This window comes from Microplitis mediator, chromosome 2 (assembly GCF_029852145.1).
Source record: "Microplitis mediator isolate UGA2020A chromosome 2, iyMicMedi2.1, whole genome shotgun sequence".
In the NCBI taxonomy this organism is placed as follows: Eukaryota; Metazoa; Arthropoda; class Insecta; order Hymenoptera; family Braconidae; genus Microplitis; species Microplitis mediator.
In genome coordinates, this window is record NC_079970.1 from 21,995,517 (window position 1) to 22,013,606 (window position 18,090).

General features: G+C 34.5%; 4 protein-coding genes across 6 annotated transcripts; 2 read left to right on the top strand and 2 right to left on the bottom strand.

Annotated features, from left to right (window-relative positions):
- On the top strand, window positions 1–4,586 carry LOC130678511 (molybdenum cofactor biosynthesis protein 1). 3 transcript variants are annotated; one of them, XM_057485765.1, is made up of 8 exons: window positions 1–177; window positions 692–812; window positions 1,131–1,248; window positions 1,313–1,480; window positions 2,467–2,693; window positions 2,776–3,000; window positions 3,074–3,308; window positions 3,855–4,586. In XM_057485765.1, the coding sequence occupies exons 2-8, from the start codon at window positions 729–731 to the stop codon at window positions 4,442–4,444; spliced, it is 1,647 nt and encodes a 548-aa protein (XP_057341748.1). In that variant the 5' UTR covers window positions 1–177; window positions 692–728; the 3' UTR covers window positions 4,445–4,586. The 3 variants fall into 3 exon arrangements, with proteins under 3 accessions (XP_057341748.1, XP_057341747.1, XP_057341749.1); XM_057485764.1 differs by lacking the exon at window positions 1–177 and adding an exon at window positions 423–580; XM_057485766.1 differs by lacking the exon at window positions 1–177 and adding an exon at window positions 424–580 and having other exon boundaries at window positions 3,784–3,997.
- On the bottom strand, window positions 4,554–8,190 carry LOC130678506 (integrator complex subunit 7). The gene is made up of 2 exons (XM_057485755.1): window positions 7,986–8,190; window positions 4,554–7,492 (listed from the first exon to the last, which is right to left on the bottom strand). The coding sequence occupies exons 1-2, from the start codon at window positions 8,059–8,061 to the stop codon at window positions 4,656–4,658; spliced, it is 2,913 nt and encodes a 970-aa protein (XP_057341738.1). The 5' UTR covers window positions 8,062–8,190; the 3' UTR covers window positions 4,554–4,655.
- Window positions 8,191–8,251: 61 nt separating this feature from the next.
- On the top strand, window positions 8,252–13,220 carry LOC130678505 (VWFA and cache domain-containing protein 1). Its single transcript, XM_057485754.1, has 2 exons — window positions 8,252–8,971; window positions 9,680–13,220. Exons 1-2 carry the CDS (start codon window positions 8,476–8,478, stop codon window positions 12,733–12,735), a joined length of 3,552 nt encoding a protein of 1,183 aa, XP_057341737.1. The 5' UTR covers window positions 8,252–8,475; the 3' UTR covers window positions 12,736–13,220.
- A 147-nt stretch (window positions 13,221–13,367) lies between these two features.
- Window positions 13,368–18,063, bottom strand: LOC130678507 (26S proteasome non-ATPase regulatory subunit 2). Its single transcript, XM_057485756.1, has 4 exons — window positions 17,795–18,063; window positions 16,149–16,882; window positions 14,417–16,068; window positions 13,368–13,760 (listed from the first exon to the last, which is right to left on the bottom strand). Exons 1-4 carry the CDS (start codon window positions 17,870–17,872, stop codon window positions 13,459–13,461), a joined length of 2,766 nt encoding a protein of 921 aa, XP_057341739.1. The 5' UTR covers window positions 17,873–18,063; the 3' UTR covers window positions 13,368–13,458.
- Window positions 18,064–18,090: the final 27 nt, after the last annotated feature.

Consider the following 18,090-nt stretch of genomic DNA (forward strand, 5'->3'; position numbering starts at 1 on the left):
TCTTAATTTAAAAAACAAATCAATTAAATTAACACCTAAGTACATTTAAAAAACTGCAGTTTAATTATTCCAATGATGTTGACTTTTGATAACTCAACCTCTACAAGACGTCAAAAAAAATCAAAATTCTCCTGGTTTCATTCATTCGTAATTTAATAATTTTCTATATATTTTTTGGTAACTATAATTAATTAATTAATTAATTTAATAGTTAACTCATCAATGAATTTCATTATTGTTATTTTTACTGTCAATTTTTTATAACAAGTGTATTTGTTTATATATAAAATTAAAACAGCTGCGCCTCTGCTGTCAGAATGACACATCAAAAATTATCTACAGTAATTAAAAATTATATATACAATTTATATGATTAAGTAATTAAAATTAAAATAATTAAGATTAAATAAAATTTGAATATTTTGTTATTCAGCATAATTATTAATTAATTCATTCATTAACTCATATATATAATAATAATAATGAGATTAAATGATAAAGAATTAAATTGTCAAGTTAAAAATATTATCAATGTATCATTAATTATTACATCAAGTCAACATAATTATAAAATTTTATGGTATAATAATAATATATAATTTTATTGAGTGGTTGAATTTAAAATCTTAGTTATCTACTTATATAATCTATGATTATTTATTTTTCTATATATAATTTAATCTCTGGTCAGATGATAGCAGCAGACAGCTTTGACGAGCTGCCAGAAGATGTTGTCTCAAAGAAATGGAGTTTTTAAAATATTCAGAAGATATTTAACGATAGAAAATTCTGTCCAGCCTAAAATATCACGAGTAAGTTATAAAAAAAAAAAAGATTTATTGTCATGGAAATTAAATTAATTTTTTAAATTGTGAAATTAATTGTGAGTGTGAATGTAGCAGACACCAGACAAATTTGAAATTATTAATAAATAGAGTAAATAATTAATAAAATTAAATTAAAAAAAAATGCGCATTTCAAAAATTAATAAGTGCATTTTTTATAAATATTATTTTTTAAATTATTTACTCTATTTATTTATAATTTTAAATTTGTCTGGTGTCTGCTACATTCACACTCGTAAATTAATTATAATTTGTCTATTAAAAATAATTATTTGTTTATTTCAGATTGAAAAACTCCGTGAACGTTTGAATCATGATAAGAAACAGGAGATTCTCACAGATTCATTTGGACGTCATCATACTTATCTGAGAATTTCATTAACAGAAAAATGCAATCTACGATGTCAGTATTTTTTTATGGAGATAATATTTTGATTTATGTTTTTATATGTATTTATTTATTTTAGGTTTGTATTGCATGCCAGCAGAAGGTGTCAAGCTGACGAAAAGTGATAAGATTTTAACGACTGATGAAATAATGAGACTCGCAAGACTTTTTGTTAAAAATGGAGTCAGAAAAATAAGACTGACTGGTGGAGAACCTACTGTTCGTAGAGATATTGTTGACATCGTTGGTAATTGAGTTTTATTGACTATAATTTATCTATCAATATTCAATTGTATAAATATTTCTATAAAATTCCGTGAAATATTACAGAGCTAAAGATTGCTAACGAAAATATTTTATAAAATTTTTTCCGGCCATTTTCTGTGCGAAATTTTATACAATTACTTTTTTTAGTCGCGTTATTATATTCATATATTTCTATTACGATGTACAATTACCTTAAGGAGGAAAGGGGTCTGAGATACAAAAAAAAGAGGATATTTTGGTGATTTTTTTTTTCAGAGTACCTTCTTTATTAAAATTCTTAAAATTTGTGAAATTATTAAGCGACGTTCCAAGAATATTCTGCTAAATTTTCATAAAAAAATATTGAAAAACAAGCCAGTGGTAGTGGGGAGAACCGAGTCACCTCAAAAAAAGTCTCCATGCCGTAGACAAGGTAACTCATGACTGCCCCATCTGAAATAAAAAAACCAAAAAAATTTCTTTGGTACATTAATTTATCTTGGATTTGAACGAAGGAATAAACAAAATATTTATTTTTGAATTTTTGGCAAAGGTGCAATAAAAAAACTCTGATTTTTGCCAAAAATTGTTCCTTTTGTTTAATTAAAAAATAAGTAGTTATTAAAAAAAAACCTTCGTTCAAATCTAAGATAAACTTATGTACTAAAGAAATCTTTTTGGTTTTTTGATTTCGTATGAAGCAGTCATGAGTTATCCTGCCTACGGCATGGAGACTTTTTTTTGAGGTGACTCGTCTCTCCCCGCTACCACTGGCTTATTTTTCAATATTTTTTTATGAAAATTTAGCAGAATATTCTTGGAATGCCGCTGAATAATGTCACAAATTTTAAGAATTTTAATAACGAAGATACTCTGAAAAAAAAAAACCGCAAAAATATCCTCTTTTGTTTGTACCTCAGACCCCTTTCCCCTTAATCGGCTTTCCTCTGAGTTTTTATTCGCGCTAATTATTTAAATTATTTTCAGGTCAGTTAAAGACATTAAAAGATTTAGAAAGTATTGGAATGACAACAAATGGCCTGACATTAACGCGCCAACTACCAGCACTGCAGAGAGCGGGTCTAGATGCTTTGAATATTTCACTTGATAGCTTAAAAAAAGATAGATTCGAAAAATTCACACGAAGACAAGGATTCAATCGTGTATTAGCGTCAATTGATTTAGCTGTGCAGTTACAATACAACCCAGTAAAGGTATTACTACTTTTATTCATCATCAATGCTCAATAATCATGATCACAGTCGATAATTAATGCTTTGAAAAACTTACTTTCAGATAAATTGTGTGATGATGCGCGGTTTCAATGAGGATGAACTAATAGATTTTGTAAAGTTTACAAAAGAGAGACCTATTGATGTGAGATTTATCGAGTACATGCCATTTTCTGGTAACGATTGGGACGAAGCTAAAATGTTATCGTTTGAGGAAATGAAATTTATAATTAGAAAAGAGTTTCCTGATTTTCAGCAACTCGAAACACCAGCAAACTCAACATCGAAGGCATATTATTGTTAATAATTAATTAATTAAGTATTTATTTAAAATGATTTAACTGAATGATAAAATATTTTAGGCTTATTGTGTACCTGGATTTGTCGGACAAGTTGGTTTCATAACATCAATGAGTCAGCATTTCTGTTATTCATGCAATAGACTACGAATTACCGCGGATGGTAATATTAAAGTTTGTTTATTTGAAGGCAAAAGCGAGATATCATTACGCGATGCCATGAGGAATGGAGCTTCTGATGATGATTTAGAAAATATTATCGGCTTGGCTGTTTCACGGAAAAAGAAACAACATGCTGGTATGTATTTAAATTTATTAATAAGTTGAAAGACCCAGTACTCGATCAGGAAATTAGTACTCGATAAGGGAACTAGTACCCATTCATGGAACTAATACCTGATCAGGAAACTAGTACTGATCAAGTAATTAATATTGATTATGGAATTAGGGTCCGATAAGGGAACTAGTACCTGATCAGAAAACTAATATCCAATCAGGAAACTAGTACCCGATCAGAAAACTAATACCCATTCGTAGAATTTGACCCGATAAGGGAACTAGTACCTGATCAGGGAACTAGTACCTGATCAGGGAACTAATACCCGATCACTCATGTATTTATAAATCTACATTTACTAAATTTGACTAAATATAGATGTAAAAATACATGGCGTGATTGAATACTAGTTTCCTGATCGGGTACTAAGTCTTTGACTTTATTATAATAATAATGATAATAATACTATTTATTTAAATATCGAATGATATTTCAGGCATGTCCAATCTTAAATCTGTGGAAAATAGACCTATGATCTTGATAGGAGGTTGATTATTCCCATATTAGTTGCAGGTCCGTCGCAGTTACAAGAAATATTTAAAAATTATAGTATCTATGGAATTAACCACCACTTTAATCATCAAATAAAATTAAATGTACGACAGTATTCATCATTGACGCACGTAGACAGCTCAGGTAAAGCAGCGATGGTGGACGTGAGCAGCAAAGACTCAACTAATCGTTGTGCGAGAGCACGTGGAGTCGTACGAGTTGGTCCAGTTGTCAGTAAACTTATTGCTGATAATAATATGAAGAAAGGCGACGTCTTACTCGTCGCTCAGCTCGCGGGAATAATCGGAGCAAAAAAAACATCCGAGTTGATACCATTGTGTCATCCATTGGCACTTAATAATGTCAAGGTTAATTTGCAGCTCAACGAAGTAGAGCATACGGTTGAAATAATAACTGAAGTTAGTTGTACTGGAAAAACTGGTGTTGAAATGGAAGCTTTAACTGCTGCTAGCGTTGCTGCGCTTACTATTTACGATATGTGTAAATCAGCTGCTACACCTGAACAACTGGAAATATTTAAAATTGAATTATTATCTAAAACTGGCGGCAAAACTGGTGATTATTATAGAAAAAATATTAATTAATGCAATCAAAGTGTCTTCCATTCCATTAAACTCAAGTCCATTCATTCCGTGATGCATAATAAATAAATTAAATAGAATAATTTGTTATAAATAAAAAAAAATTGTATTATTTTTATACTAACACGTGTATATATTGTACATTTTACATAAAATAAATCATTTACTTTTTATTACCATTATTATTAATTAATAATTAATAGAAATTTACAAATTACGGAAGCTTTCGTTTGGTCGGTTCTTCATGAACTCGTACTTGAAGAGTTGATCGTGGGCCGCACTTCCAAACATTACCGTCTTTGTCTAAAATACTTGCGCTCGCAGTGACCTGAAATTGTGTACCACTCGAGCTACTAGAAGATCCAGAACCCGAACTACTTCCGGGAACGTTTCCAGCACAATTTGAATTACCGAGTCCACCAGCTGAGGAACTTCCTAATGACAGTAAAAATTCACAAGCGAAGAAATCGCGATGTGGAATAACTGTCTGTTGAAGTTCGTTCCCATTTGATTCGTGTGTGGATCCATTTCGCGTGTCGGCATTAATTTTAGATGGCGGTGTCGTAGAGATGGAGATACAAACAGCCGCGACAGATCTGAATAATGAAGCTCGTCGGCCGTGACGCAGTACACCTTCTATTTTTAATGCCAATTGTGATCCCTGAGGAACGCAAACTGGTTCACCGAGTACTCGAGGCTGCGGAGAGACGGATAATTTAACAACAGTAGCCTGTAGTGCTTGGAAAAAGTAACGAGGCATAGGAAGACGTATTTTTCCACCAGCTAGTAACATTACTTGGGAAATAAGTGATTCTATTCTTGAATGACTGATGGCTTCTTCTTTTTCCTGTACCTGCCAGATAGGACCAAGTCGTCGTACTTCAGCGCAACATTTCGCCAATTGCCGCATCTCCACGGAATCTCCGAACATAAATTCAGTCGGCTCAGTTCTTTGATTCGTTGTCGCGGAATTGTATACCGAGCAGACACGATCAACGCTATTGGCCATCAGCAGACAGATCTCCTGTAGTGCACGGATGTTATTTAAAGATCCTTGATCAGCGTCAAAAGCCGATTGATACAATTTATAATAATTATCAGCACAGGTACGGAAATCTTGGGCTGACTTTCTCAGCTGATAAGTTACTCTGCCGTAACGTTGAAACTCGTCTTTAGTCAAGACGACGATTGACATAGCGATGGCAGGTGGCGGAGAAGTGCACAGAGATCTGCATGAGTGCACCAGCTGTACAAGTGCTTGGAGAAATTCGCAGCGTAGTTTTGCGTACTCACAAGCAAACTGGAGACTTCTCAATGGAGTACTTGCTGCTTTTAGTGACGCACAAGCACTTGCATACTTCGATATCGCTCCGTTTAATTTCTCAGTAATTCTTGCTTTGTTTTCCGCATGATTTTCTCCTTGACCGCTTGCTAGATAACTCTCAGCACTTGTCAGCAGTTCCAAACCAGACAACCAAAAATGCAGCTGTTCCGAAGCAACAGTTTCTTTCAAGTTTTTAAAAATTTCCGAAGCAATTCCATGGTGTCCGTACCTCGCAGCACCTCGAGCAATGCGATACTTTGCCCAGCCGTCAACAGTTTTTGTTGCAGTCACAATAGCTTTCATACATTCGTCATTCCATTCATAACCACCAGCGACTATCTGAAATAGCAGCGTGCAAAGCATCACTTTCGTGTGAGCATCAGTCATATGTTTTAATTTCTCAAGTATGTCAGGTAAAAGTGGTAGCAAAACATTATTTCCTAGACTACCAATAGCTCCAAGTGCTTCACACAAAACCGCACTCTGTTTGTCGTTGCGACAATAATCAGAGCTAGAGTTCATAAGCGTTGATCCAATAACGTCAACAAAAATAGGAGCGTGGCCAAAGTGCGCTTGGCAGAGTTTTACCGTTGCTCCGAGACACATTTTCAAATGATGAACGTACTTGTCTTCGGTGGCGAGAAGTACAATCAAAGATTCCAAGCAGGATATCGTGTGCTGGATGTTATTGACCGGTAGATTTTCTTCATAACAATAGCAAGCGATTCTTGAAAGAATCATTACAGCTTTGACAGCAATTAGAGGGTCGTGTGAATAACACGCGTCAATGCACATCGATGACAATGGGCTATTTTCATCTTTATTACCGTCACAAGTAACGGCATTTCTGCTTAACACTTCAATTACATCTAGAGTACGGAGTAATAAATCAGTACTTTCATTGTTGTCCTGTGGAAGTCGGGTTGTACTGTCGACTAAATTATCCAAGGCACCACGTGGCCACAAATGAGCACCACGTTTAGCTAAATCCAGTAGAAGTCTTAATGCGTGACGTTTTACTGACAAACGCGGGTCATCGCGCAAGTATTTAAGAAGAAGTGCCACTTGATTTGGGACGTCGATCAGTGTCGCGGATGCCAGTGTGCTCATGGCACTCAGGGTCACCCGGACGAATTCAACAGCTGGATAACTCGCTAATAATTCCATGCACAGTTCGTTGACCATTGAAGCTGTCGACGTGTCGTGGTGCATATACTGGAGTATGGGAATTAACTGAAGCTTCATGGAAGCCGGAGTCGCTTGTCCGCGGATCATATCAGATATTTTGCTGCACATGGACACTGCAAATAGTTTTGATTGTGCAGCAAACATACGTGCTGCGTAGATAGCAGCTTCAACTTCCACCGAATCATGTGAATCGAGTGACTTACGTATACTGTGATGTACTTGCTGACGTTCTGGTATTATTCCAGCAGCACTTCCTAGTGTTCGTAGTGTTAATGCTCGTGCTACTGGATCATTTGAGTGAATTACACTGTAAATACGACGTACGAATTCATCAACATTTAATATTTTATCTAAATGTTTTTCACTTTGCTGACAAACTCTCAGTACCCATACACGTAAAAAATTACTTCCTAGACGAAATACATCAGCTAGTTTTAATAACGCTGAGTTTATGAGAATTGGGAATGGATATTTTTCAAAGAGACGGGGAAATCTTACTATTGCTTCGCATCGTTCTCCAGTATTTTTTGATCGTAATCCTAAAAAAAATTATTCATTATAATTTTATTAGTGACAGCGGACCTGTCAAAAAATTTAATTTTAAATAAACAAATTAAATATTGAAAAATAATTTTTTTTAATTCATACCAGACTTAAAAGTCTGTAATTATTTTCAAATTTTTAAAAAATTTTTTTACGCCCGCTAATTTTAATGATACTGAAGTCAGCTGACGTTTAATAATTTTGATTTTTTAAAAATGATAAATTACAAAAAAAAATATTTTTAAAAAATTGCACCTTTAGTTTTTTAAATTTTTTACCTGTGCATATTTTTAGTTTTTTTTTTTTTGAATTGATTTGTTGAAAAAAAAATTCAAAAATTTTTAATTGTCTTCTAACTCCAGAATCATAAATTTTAGCCGCGTTAAAATTTTTACAAAAACTTTTTTTCAAACAAAAAAATTTTAAATCAGTGATTTAAATAATTTAAATTCAAATAATAATAATAATAAAATAGGTTATTTTTTTTACCTTTATCTAATTCAATAAGCGCCGAATTAGCATCTTGCTCTGGTTCACCAGCAACAGTGTCATTAAATGCATTCATTTTAATCAATTAATTATTATAATTTTAAATATTTAATTCATTACTTTATTAATAATAATCCATGTCTTATTGTAATAAAATAAAAAATATGAAATATGAGAAAAATATCAGCTTTAGCAAACTGTCACCAGTTGGCGCGTAAGTTTTAAAAAGCAAGAAGTTGACAAAGCCCAGCAATAAAATATATATTTTTATCTACACTAATTTTTGTTTATAATAAACGCTAAGTACAAAAAATATATCAATAGTTAATTAATAATGTTTCATAAATAAAAAAACAGCCAGTGCAATAAATTGTTGGAGATGAATTTAATTAAAATCTGTATTTTATAGAATAGAATAAATAAAAGTACAAAGAAAAACTCTAGGATACTCAATGACGACGGTTGTTTACCCGGGAAAAATATCACCGAGATGCCGATGTTACATGCTCAGAATATTTACTTAGGGTTCATAAGTATTTTATTGTTATGTAATGGTATCATTGAAGCAAGCGATGGATTGGAAACTGACAGCATTAATCCCGTGGAATGTCAATTGGGACGGGCGTTGAGAAAGCAGGTTAAGCCTACGCCACTTGGTGGCATGTGTCTCAAGGACATTGTCATACGTTTATCAAAAACTCTGCGTTCAATTGGTAACGATGAACTAGGACTCGTACAATTCCAACGTATGCTTGACCAACTTGATTTTATCCAAGTACCTGACGAACCAGATTCCTCATTGAAGACACTTGTCAATGACATCGACAGCCAGCTGGAAAAATTTCTTGACATTTTAGAACGTAGTCTGGATATTGTTGCTCCAGTTATTAAAATAAATACTTATGATCATTCTTATCTGGATCATAGTCAGGAGCTTCAGGTACAGAGACTAAAATCTGGAGATTTTTGCAAACAAATTGAAGATGGTAATATATATTTTTTTAATTATTTAAGGTAAACGACCCAATACCCGCTCACTTTTCATTGAAGTAAAATTAAACCACTGAATATAAATTTAAATTTATAAGAAATTATAAAATATTTTGATACCCCTCGCAGATTTGAATCACGGTGGAAACATGGTGGATTTGTTCCATTTTACCACTGTGATTACGCGGTGTATCCACCATGATTCCACGGTGGCTTTACCACCGTGTATACACGGTGTTTTCACTGTGAATACGCGGTGGATACAGCGTGGAACCACGGTGGTGAAATAGCACAAAGCCACCGTGGAATGACGGCGGATACACCGCGTAATTACAGTGGTCAAGCCACCGTGGAATGACGGTGGATAAACCGCGTAATCACAGTGGATACACTGTGTATACCCGGTCGTGAAATGGAACAAACCCACCGTGTAACCACGGTGGATTCACGGTGTTTACACTTCCACGGTGTTTCCACCGTAATTCAAATCTGCGAGGGACACCATATTCTAATAAATTTATATTCACAAATCATTTATCAATGATAACTTTTTTATTTAAAAGTTTTTCCCATAAAAATTGTAAAAACAGTAATCAGTTAAAGTGAGCGACTAATGGAACTGATCAGGTTTGCGGTCTTTTACCTCAATTATCAATAAATAATTTATCTATTTAATTATTTATCAATGAAATTTTATTTTCTAGCATTGGCATTCAATTTAAAAGACAGTGGATGGAAACATTTACGAGTTATTCCAATAAAACGACCGGGTAAAATATGCGGACAGGCAGGACCTGTTCGTAACATCGGTTCTTTATTTCTTTCCCAGTGTGATAAACCAAGAAATGTTATTGTCTTGTTAGAAAATGGAATGTTTATGTCAGAAGAAGATATTGCACTTGCCCGCGCAACCGCCAGGACAATTGTCGATATGCTGTCAGATGGAGATTTAATAACAGTAATTGGATTGGCTGATAAATCCTCAATCTACTGTACTGATACTCTTGTTAAAGCAACTGACGTTAATAAGTATCAATTGATACGTCGTATTGATTCAATAGTAAGACTGGACGCCAATGAATCATCTTCAGTTGATTTTAAATTTATAACTAAAAGCTTACATGATGATATTGTTATTGTCCATATCACAAATACATTTAAAGACTTATCTAATGTTAAAAATATTGTTAATATTATTGCATCGAACAAATTAAAAGTTTATTTTCGTACTGCACTGATAGTATCTGATTTAAAACCGAGTGTTAATGTTGAAGAGACGTTTATCAATGAAAGTACAGCAACTTTACCAACCAACAATCCACTTGGTTACGACATCGCAAGACTGTTTGCTAATTTGCAATGTCCGATAATAAATAGAAAATATTTTTATCTGTCAGATATATTTTTACAACCGTATGGTAAAACACTAGGGGTATCAATAGTCCGTGCTACTGATGATGTACTTATATCACTGGATGTTAAGTTACGCGAATTTGTTGAAAAAATCACGTACTTTAATGCTGGTTTTAATAACAATGCTGTGCTATTTGATAAAAAAGGCTTAGTGTGGATGCACAAAAATTTTCCAAGAATAGAAACGTTATCTGAGCAGCCGATAAAAGTTTATTTTCATGACATTGAAAATATTGAAAAAGATTTCGTTGTTGAAATGATTGAAACACCTGCAGGAGTCAGGGAGTTGACGAATAAATTGAACGAAACGATAACTGTCAGATGGAAGCATTTGAAGTACTTGGATTTAATTGTTTGTATTATAACTGATTATAAAAATAATGTCCGCAGGTCGGTTGCTAAATTCCCCCCACCACTGCCAGACAATATACTGCATCATCGGCTTGATTTGGTGTCACAAACTCTAGCTGACAGCGTCGAGTTATGTCTGGACAGACGGAGCATCGTGAGTCCAAGAAGCGCAGTCATGTATCTGTCGCCCTGGTGTTTGAATTCATGGCGAGAAGACTTGGCCTCGTTGATGAACCTTCAGAGTTACATGGCTTACATCAAGGACGCGACGAGACTGCTGAGAAATCCAGGACTTGGTCCGTTTGTAAGACGGGACGCAGCGATGCTGGCGCAGATAATTGATCATTGGAAAGAACGTCATGACAAGAGTCCGTCAAAAATGTTTATATTGAGAAGATACGTGGCTGCTGTAGAGAGTGGAGTTGCTGAAGTTTATCCAGGATTGGCGATGGACTCGAGTCTGGATCCAAGACGACGTGCTTGGTATGGCAAAGCCATTGATCATCCTGGTAAAATAATATTGACTAGTTCGTACTTAGATGGTGGAGGTGCTGGTTATGTTGTAAGTTTAAGTCAGACTATTTACGAGGGACGACGATCTACAATTCATACTCAACAAGATCCAGTGGTTGCTGTTGCATCAATGGATTTTACATTAGGTTTCGTCGTGAGATTAATTCGAGACATGCTGCCATTTTGCAATGAATCTATGATTAAATGTTTCTTGATGGACGACAAAGGATACCTGGTCTTTCATCCGTCACTTTTGGAACCAGCTGGTAAATTAGAGCAGCAGCATTTGACTCACAAAGAACTTTTAGTAGCAAATGATATTTTAAATCATGAATTTTTTGTAAAGAAAAAAATTTGTGCTAATTTTTTGGATGGTACTATCGAGAGATATTATCAATTCAATACATCTCTAGAAGAAGTTCTGACGAATATTATTCACGGGGAGCATTGTGTCAAGTATCAATTAGCTGCGGTACCGGATACCAACCTCTTCTTTGGAGTAGTCAATGAAACTTGCACTTTACCAGCGTTCTGTCCGTGCAATACCATGGCTCGGTCTTGCCTTAATTGCAAACGAATGGAGCAAACTGAATGTGAATGTCCCTGTGAATGCTCTCTATACTCTTCAGGTTGTGAACCCACGAATATCAGCAATATTGAGCCTTGTAGGCCGCCTTACGAGCAGGGAATAGTACCAACTACTCGCTGGGATCGAGTGACTGTTCCAGAACAACTAAATCTTCAGCAGTGTCCGTCGTCAGATTGCAAAGCATACGGAACAGAGTCAGAATGTCTGGGTATTGTTGGCTGCCAATGGTGTTCAGTTGACATCGACGGCGAGACAACTTTAGTCCATCCATTTTGCTCAGATATTAACTTATGTTTCAAAGGAGTTTTAGGAGCGATACTCCCGTACGCAGACGGTACTTACAATTCTCAATCAACTGGAGACAGTATTGGGAAAGAATGGCCATCAGTTGGACCAGTTGCTGGTGGAATTCTTGCAATAGTTCTTATATTTGGCGTCGTACTTTTCTGCTACCGTCTTCACAGTGTTCAGTCTGGTTTGGAGCATCAGTGTCTTCATCTACACGGATCACCTGACACTCTCCGGATGACTCACTTGGATGTCGGCTTGGGCGGAAGTACTGACGGCGATCCTGTTGAACTTGATCGGTCAAAAAATCACTTAGATTCTCTGTTACATGAAAGCACACCGCCGATTTCACCGTATCGTGTTTCTACAAATTATCGGCGACCTCCAGGAGGGGACAGCGATCATGGCTACAGCACAATGACACCACACGATGATACAGAGCAGCAATCATTTGCAGAACCTCTTTTACTTATCAATGCAACCATGGAACCTGAAGATGACCGTCCTGTTATTCGTCCACCCTCACCTACAACTCGACTCGAATCACCGCATCGTGTTTTGGTGCCGGTTACCGTCCATCGAAATATGGAAACTAATTATTGTTAATTGTTGCTTTTATGCCGCTTTATTGCCACTAGTGTACTATTTTTTTTAACTGCTTATTTTTAGTACTTTTATTTTTAAAAAAATGTTGACTGGAGTCCAGAGTAGGGTTTATGACATTTATATTATTTTTAATTACTTATTAAAAGTTTTTACTGCAATAGTAAACTTTGAAGACTTACAAAAAATAATAAATTTTAAAAATAAACACCAACTCTGGGCTCTTTTGAAAATAATCATTGATACCAGTGTGTATATACCAGTTTTTTTTTATACTCCATTTTTTTATGGATTTTACGGGACTTACTATCGTGCCAATGATGAATTGATGATATTTTATATATTACTTATATAAAAATACTTATTAAATTTTTGAAACGTACAGACTGATTTTAAAATTGCCACATATTTTTGTAGATTAACATATGTAGATACTAAATAACACAATACATTTTTTATAACAATATTTTATTAATATGTAATTAATTACTCAAATATTAAATGTAAAAATTAAGGATAATGACAAAAAAAATTTTTTTAACTAAGATGATATTATTAATTTTTTTTTATTATTATTATTACAAGATATTACTTTTTTATGTCTCAAAAAAATAATAAACGTTAGAAAAGATGAGAAAAAATTTTATACTGTATCTCATTATTATTTTTTTTTCAAACAAGCTCTCACTCCTTACAATAATTTTTATTAAAAGTAAAATGACTTAACTAAGGAACAAAGTCGGGATTCTTTCTGAGGATAACGAATCCTTCCATTATCGGGGTAAGAGGAATATATTCTTCAGTGGCAAGCTCAGCTCGTTCTCCGTAAGCTAATAATACAGGTGTCGTGTGTGTTTGGAATCCTGTTATTGTTTTCGGTTTACCGGCTTGCCCGACAACGTCCACAGCAACACCAACTCTCACTGGTACTGGAAGTGGGTTCAATTCTTCGTCGAATGTCACCAGCATTCTGGGTTGCATTGCTGCTGCCAGGGTATAAAGTAGATAGTGCGATCTTCCGAGAATTACTGTAATAAAAATTTTAATAAATTATTATTTCAATACTGCAGTTTGCCATTATACTGAAGTTAGCTGACGTCTAATAATTTTTGGATTTTCTTTTAGACGGTAAATTATAAAAAAAAAAAAAATTAGAAAAATTGCACTTGTAGTTTTTTTAAATTTTCTACATGTGCATATTTTTAGTTTTTTTTTTTTTTTGTAACTGATTTGTTGAAAAAAAAATCCGAAAATTTTTAATTGTCTGCTAACTTCAGGATCATAGTTTGCCGACGTCTAATAATTTTTGGATTTTCTTTTAGACGGTAAATTGTAAAAAAATAAAAATTTGAAAAATTGCACCTGTTGTTTTTTAAATTTTCTACATGTGCATATTTTTAGTTTTTTTTTTTTTGTAACTGATTTGTTGAAAAAAAAGTCCGAAAATTTTTAATTGTCTGCTTACTTTAGGATCATAGTTTGCCGACGTCTAATAATTTTTGATTTTTTTTAAAAACGACAAATGATGAAAAAAAAAATTTCAAAAATTGCACCTATAGCTTTTTTAATTTTCTACATGTGCATTTTTAGTTTTTTTTTTAATTGATTCGTTGAAAAAAATTGTTAATTATCTACTAACTTTAACATGATATTGTTAATTATAATTATTAATTATAATACTTACTATTTTTAACATCAAGGAAACCAATGATGGCAGACAAAAGTCCAGCAAGAGCAACTGGGCTGAGTAATTGACGATCGCTGTGATAAGGTGATAAAGTGAGTGTACCTTTACCCAGATGTGTGAGTCCCTGAGCAATGCGTACCATGAATAAATTATTGGGATCTTTAGCGTGATACTGAGCAAGTTGGCGGAGCATGGCAGCCAGTCGCGCGTTATTTGTTCCAGCTCCAACAAGACCCATACCAAAAATAGCGTTGTGCGCAACCTCTGGATCACTGTCGTGCGAAAATTTCGACAGTGTATCGACAATATTTGGTTTAGGATTTGATACAGATATCAAACCAAGAGCCAAAGGTACTGATCGTCTGATAACAGGTTCGCAGTACCGCAAAAGATGTCCAAATGTCCTGTAAGCCATCTCTGCTCCAATCTCTTCTCCCATTGAAATAAGCGCGATACCAAGTACAGCAATTGCTTGTCTTGAACTGAGATCTTTTTCTTTCTCCTTTTGCTTACTATCCTTGTCTTTGTCCTTGTCCTTATCTTTGTCCTTTTCCTTTTCTTTATCATCCTTCTTTTCTTTGTCTTCTTTATCCTTCTTATCCTTGTCCTTGTGATTACGATCAGACTTGTCGTCTTTGTCGTTCGTTGGCTCGTAATGTTCTGAGCAAATATGCAATAGATGTTGAATTTTCAAGACATTCCCAGTACCAGCGTAAGCACAGACTTCAACGAGAGTTGTTGACATTGATCTAAAAGGCTCAGGAATAATTTCTAATGCTGCTATTATTGCTTCAGCGGCTTCTTGTTTCCCGAGGAAACAAAGCGCAAGACCAAGAGGTAAAAATCTTGCATAAGTATCCTTAAGATCAGCTTCAGACTTTTCCATCAAGCAGTGCATTATCGTTGTTGTCACAAATGAATTACATGAACCAACGGCTACCATTCCAAGAGCTAGACCAGCAATTCCGACAACTTCCCAGTTGGATTTGGGATCAGTTAATACTGGTGCTAGCAGACTAAGTACAGCTTCCCGATTAGAACCAGCGTAGGCAAGTCCCAAACCAACGATAGCCCCTATCCGCATTGTGTTGCTGTTATGAAGAACGTAGTCCGATAAAAGAGCTAATGCTGGATCACATTCATTTCTTACACCACAGTTGACAATACCACAAGCCAACAGAGCTCCTGATTTTATGTAATCCTCAGACGAGTACAAATACTTGTCAATTGGCGTAAGACCACCATCAACATCCCAGAGAAGTACCAACCCCAGTGATGCGGTTGCACTTAACATTCCGTGCTCTTTATTCTTGTAAAGCCATTTATTTCCGTCCTCAATTAATAATTTATCATGACCGAAAGCGGCATTTACAAAACCATTCACGAAACTAGCAGCAAGATTTTGTCGTGCTGAGTCAACCTGTCCACCACCGAATGGCGGCCGTGAGTTTTCAAGATGTGATTTGTAGACATCTTCAGGTGTTTTAGGTTCCATGATGTCTAATTCCCGGGCCAAATTGAGGAAATGATTGTTCAGATGAGAATTCGACATTATTTCTATCAAGTCATCGTACTCTGCTGTAGACTCGGGAATCTCGAGGAAGATTTGCTGGCGACCCAGCATAAAAGCCAATTGCTTTTGAATTGATCTAGACAAAATAAATAATTATTTATTATTTATCAATTTATTAATCGTAATATTTAAATTTATAACGGGCAAAATACTTACAAATCAGTGCAACTTAAAAATATGTAGCCAATAAGATTTAAGTCATTGAGCTGCATGGCGACACGTAAAGCCTGCGGGTGCTGTTTAAATTTTCTGTACAATTTCCACGAGCTGCGGAGCAATGTACTGTTCTCTGGATCAGCTACATACGGGACACAGCTCGTGAGATAAAGACACACACGTTGATAAGCGCTTTCATCAACGTAACGTTCAACTAGATCAAGTCTTTCGATCTCCATCAGCAGATCACAGGCTTCAGTCTCAGCATTATGAGCCATATTGTAAGGTATTATTTCATGAACAAGACCTATTAATTTTTCAGTATTTGCCGCAGCATCATCACCGCTACTGACTTCATCCCACTCAGCAGCCAGTTCACCAGATAAATGTCTCACGTACTCGTGTCCCCATTCGCTCAACGGCAAAGATGATCCAATCAGACGGAATTTAAGACAATCACGACCTTCGGCCATTGTCATTGCCAGCACAGATATTATATCTGCACACAATTCACGAGATTCTTGGTCGATCAATTTTTCATAAATTGTTTTCATGGTCTCAAAATGAGGCCGCATGAATTTCAATGGCTTCGGGACACTTGTCATTGATGTCGTTGATGCCCGAATTTGAGCTCTAAGTTGTTCCAGTGCTGGATAATGGAGACGTCTGTCAGAATCTTGTAGACGTTCTACTAAATGTTCCAACTCTTCTTGGAGTAATTTATCTTCCTCCGACTGTAAAAATAATTAATTGCTCATTAGATTTACGCTTTGAATTTATCTGCCCCAAAACGGGCCTACGGCTGCTAAATACTACAAAATCCTCCAAAAACTATGTCCGTTTTGGACCTATCAACAGAATATCTAATTCGGTCAATGCTATCTGCTCGGATGTGAACTTCTTTGGTCGTCCCTACCCATCCTTTCGAAAGACTGCCAAAAAGCAGGTACTCAAATACAACGACTAACCACGAACTCCTTCACGTGCAATCTTTTTGTCTTCATTATTTTTGTATATCTATATTAATCTGCTACTCTCCTTTCATATCGTATGTAAATTGTTATTGTACATTACCGATTGGCGTTAAATAAATAAATAAATACATAAGCGGTAATCAGACAGAGTATTTTTATGATCCTGAAGTTAGCAGATAATTAAAAATTTTTTGATTTTTTTTTCAACAAATCAATCAGAACAAAAAAACAAAAATAAAAATATGTATATGTAGAGAATTTAAAAAACTACAGGTGCAATTTTTTCAATTTTTTTTTTTTTTATAATTTACTGTCTAAAATAAAATCAAAAAATTATTAGACGTCTGCTAACTTCAGTATCATGTATTTTTCAATGATACTGAAATTAGCCGTCTAATAATTTTTGAATTTTTCAAACGATTTATAAAAAAAATATTTGAAAAAATTGCACTTCTAGTTTTTATAATTCTCTACACGCGCATATTTTTATTTTTTTTCTTAACTGCTAAAAAAAAATTCAAAAATTTCTATTGTCCGTCAAGTTCAGAATCACGTTTTTTAAAAGTCTAATTTAGAAAAAAACAATTAAATTATTTATTACCCTGATAAAAAAAATACAAAGTACAATTTAAATAATAAAATAATAAAAATTAAAAAATTTTGATAACTCACTAAATCATTTTTTTCTTCTTCTTTGCTACCCTTGACATCTTTAGTCGATTTCGACTCGACTTTCGTACACTCTGGCATTTTAAATAGTTTATTTAAATAACAATTAGCAAAAATAATAAATAAATGCTATTGTGTATTAAATTTCTGAGTAATAAATTGTCCGTCAATTTAAATAAGGTTAAAATTTGTGGAGCTTTGATGTGCGAGTCACTGCATCAGCAGCGCGCTTGCGGTTTGCGTTTAAATATTGAATTAAAACTAACTTTCTTTATTTATAAAAATCGAGTCTTTACACT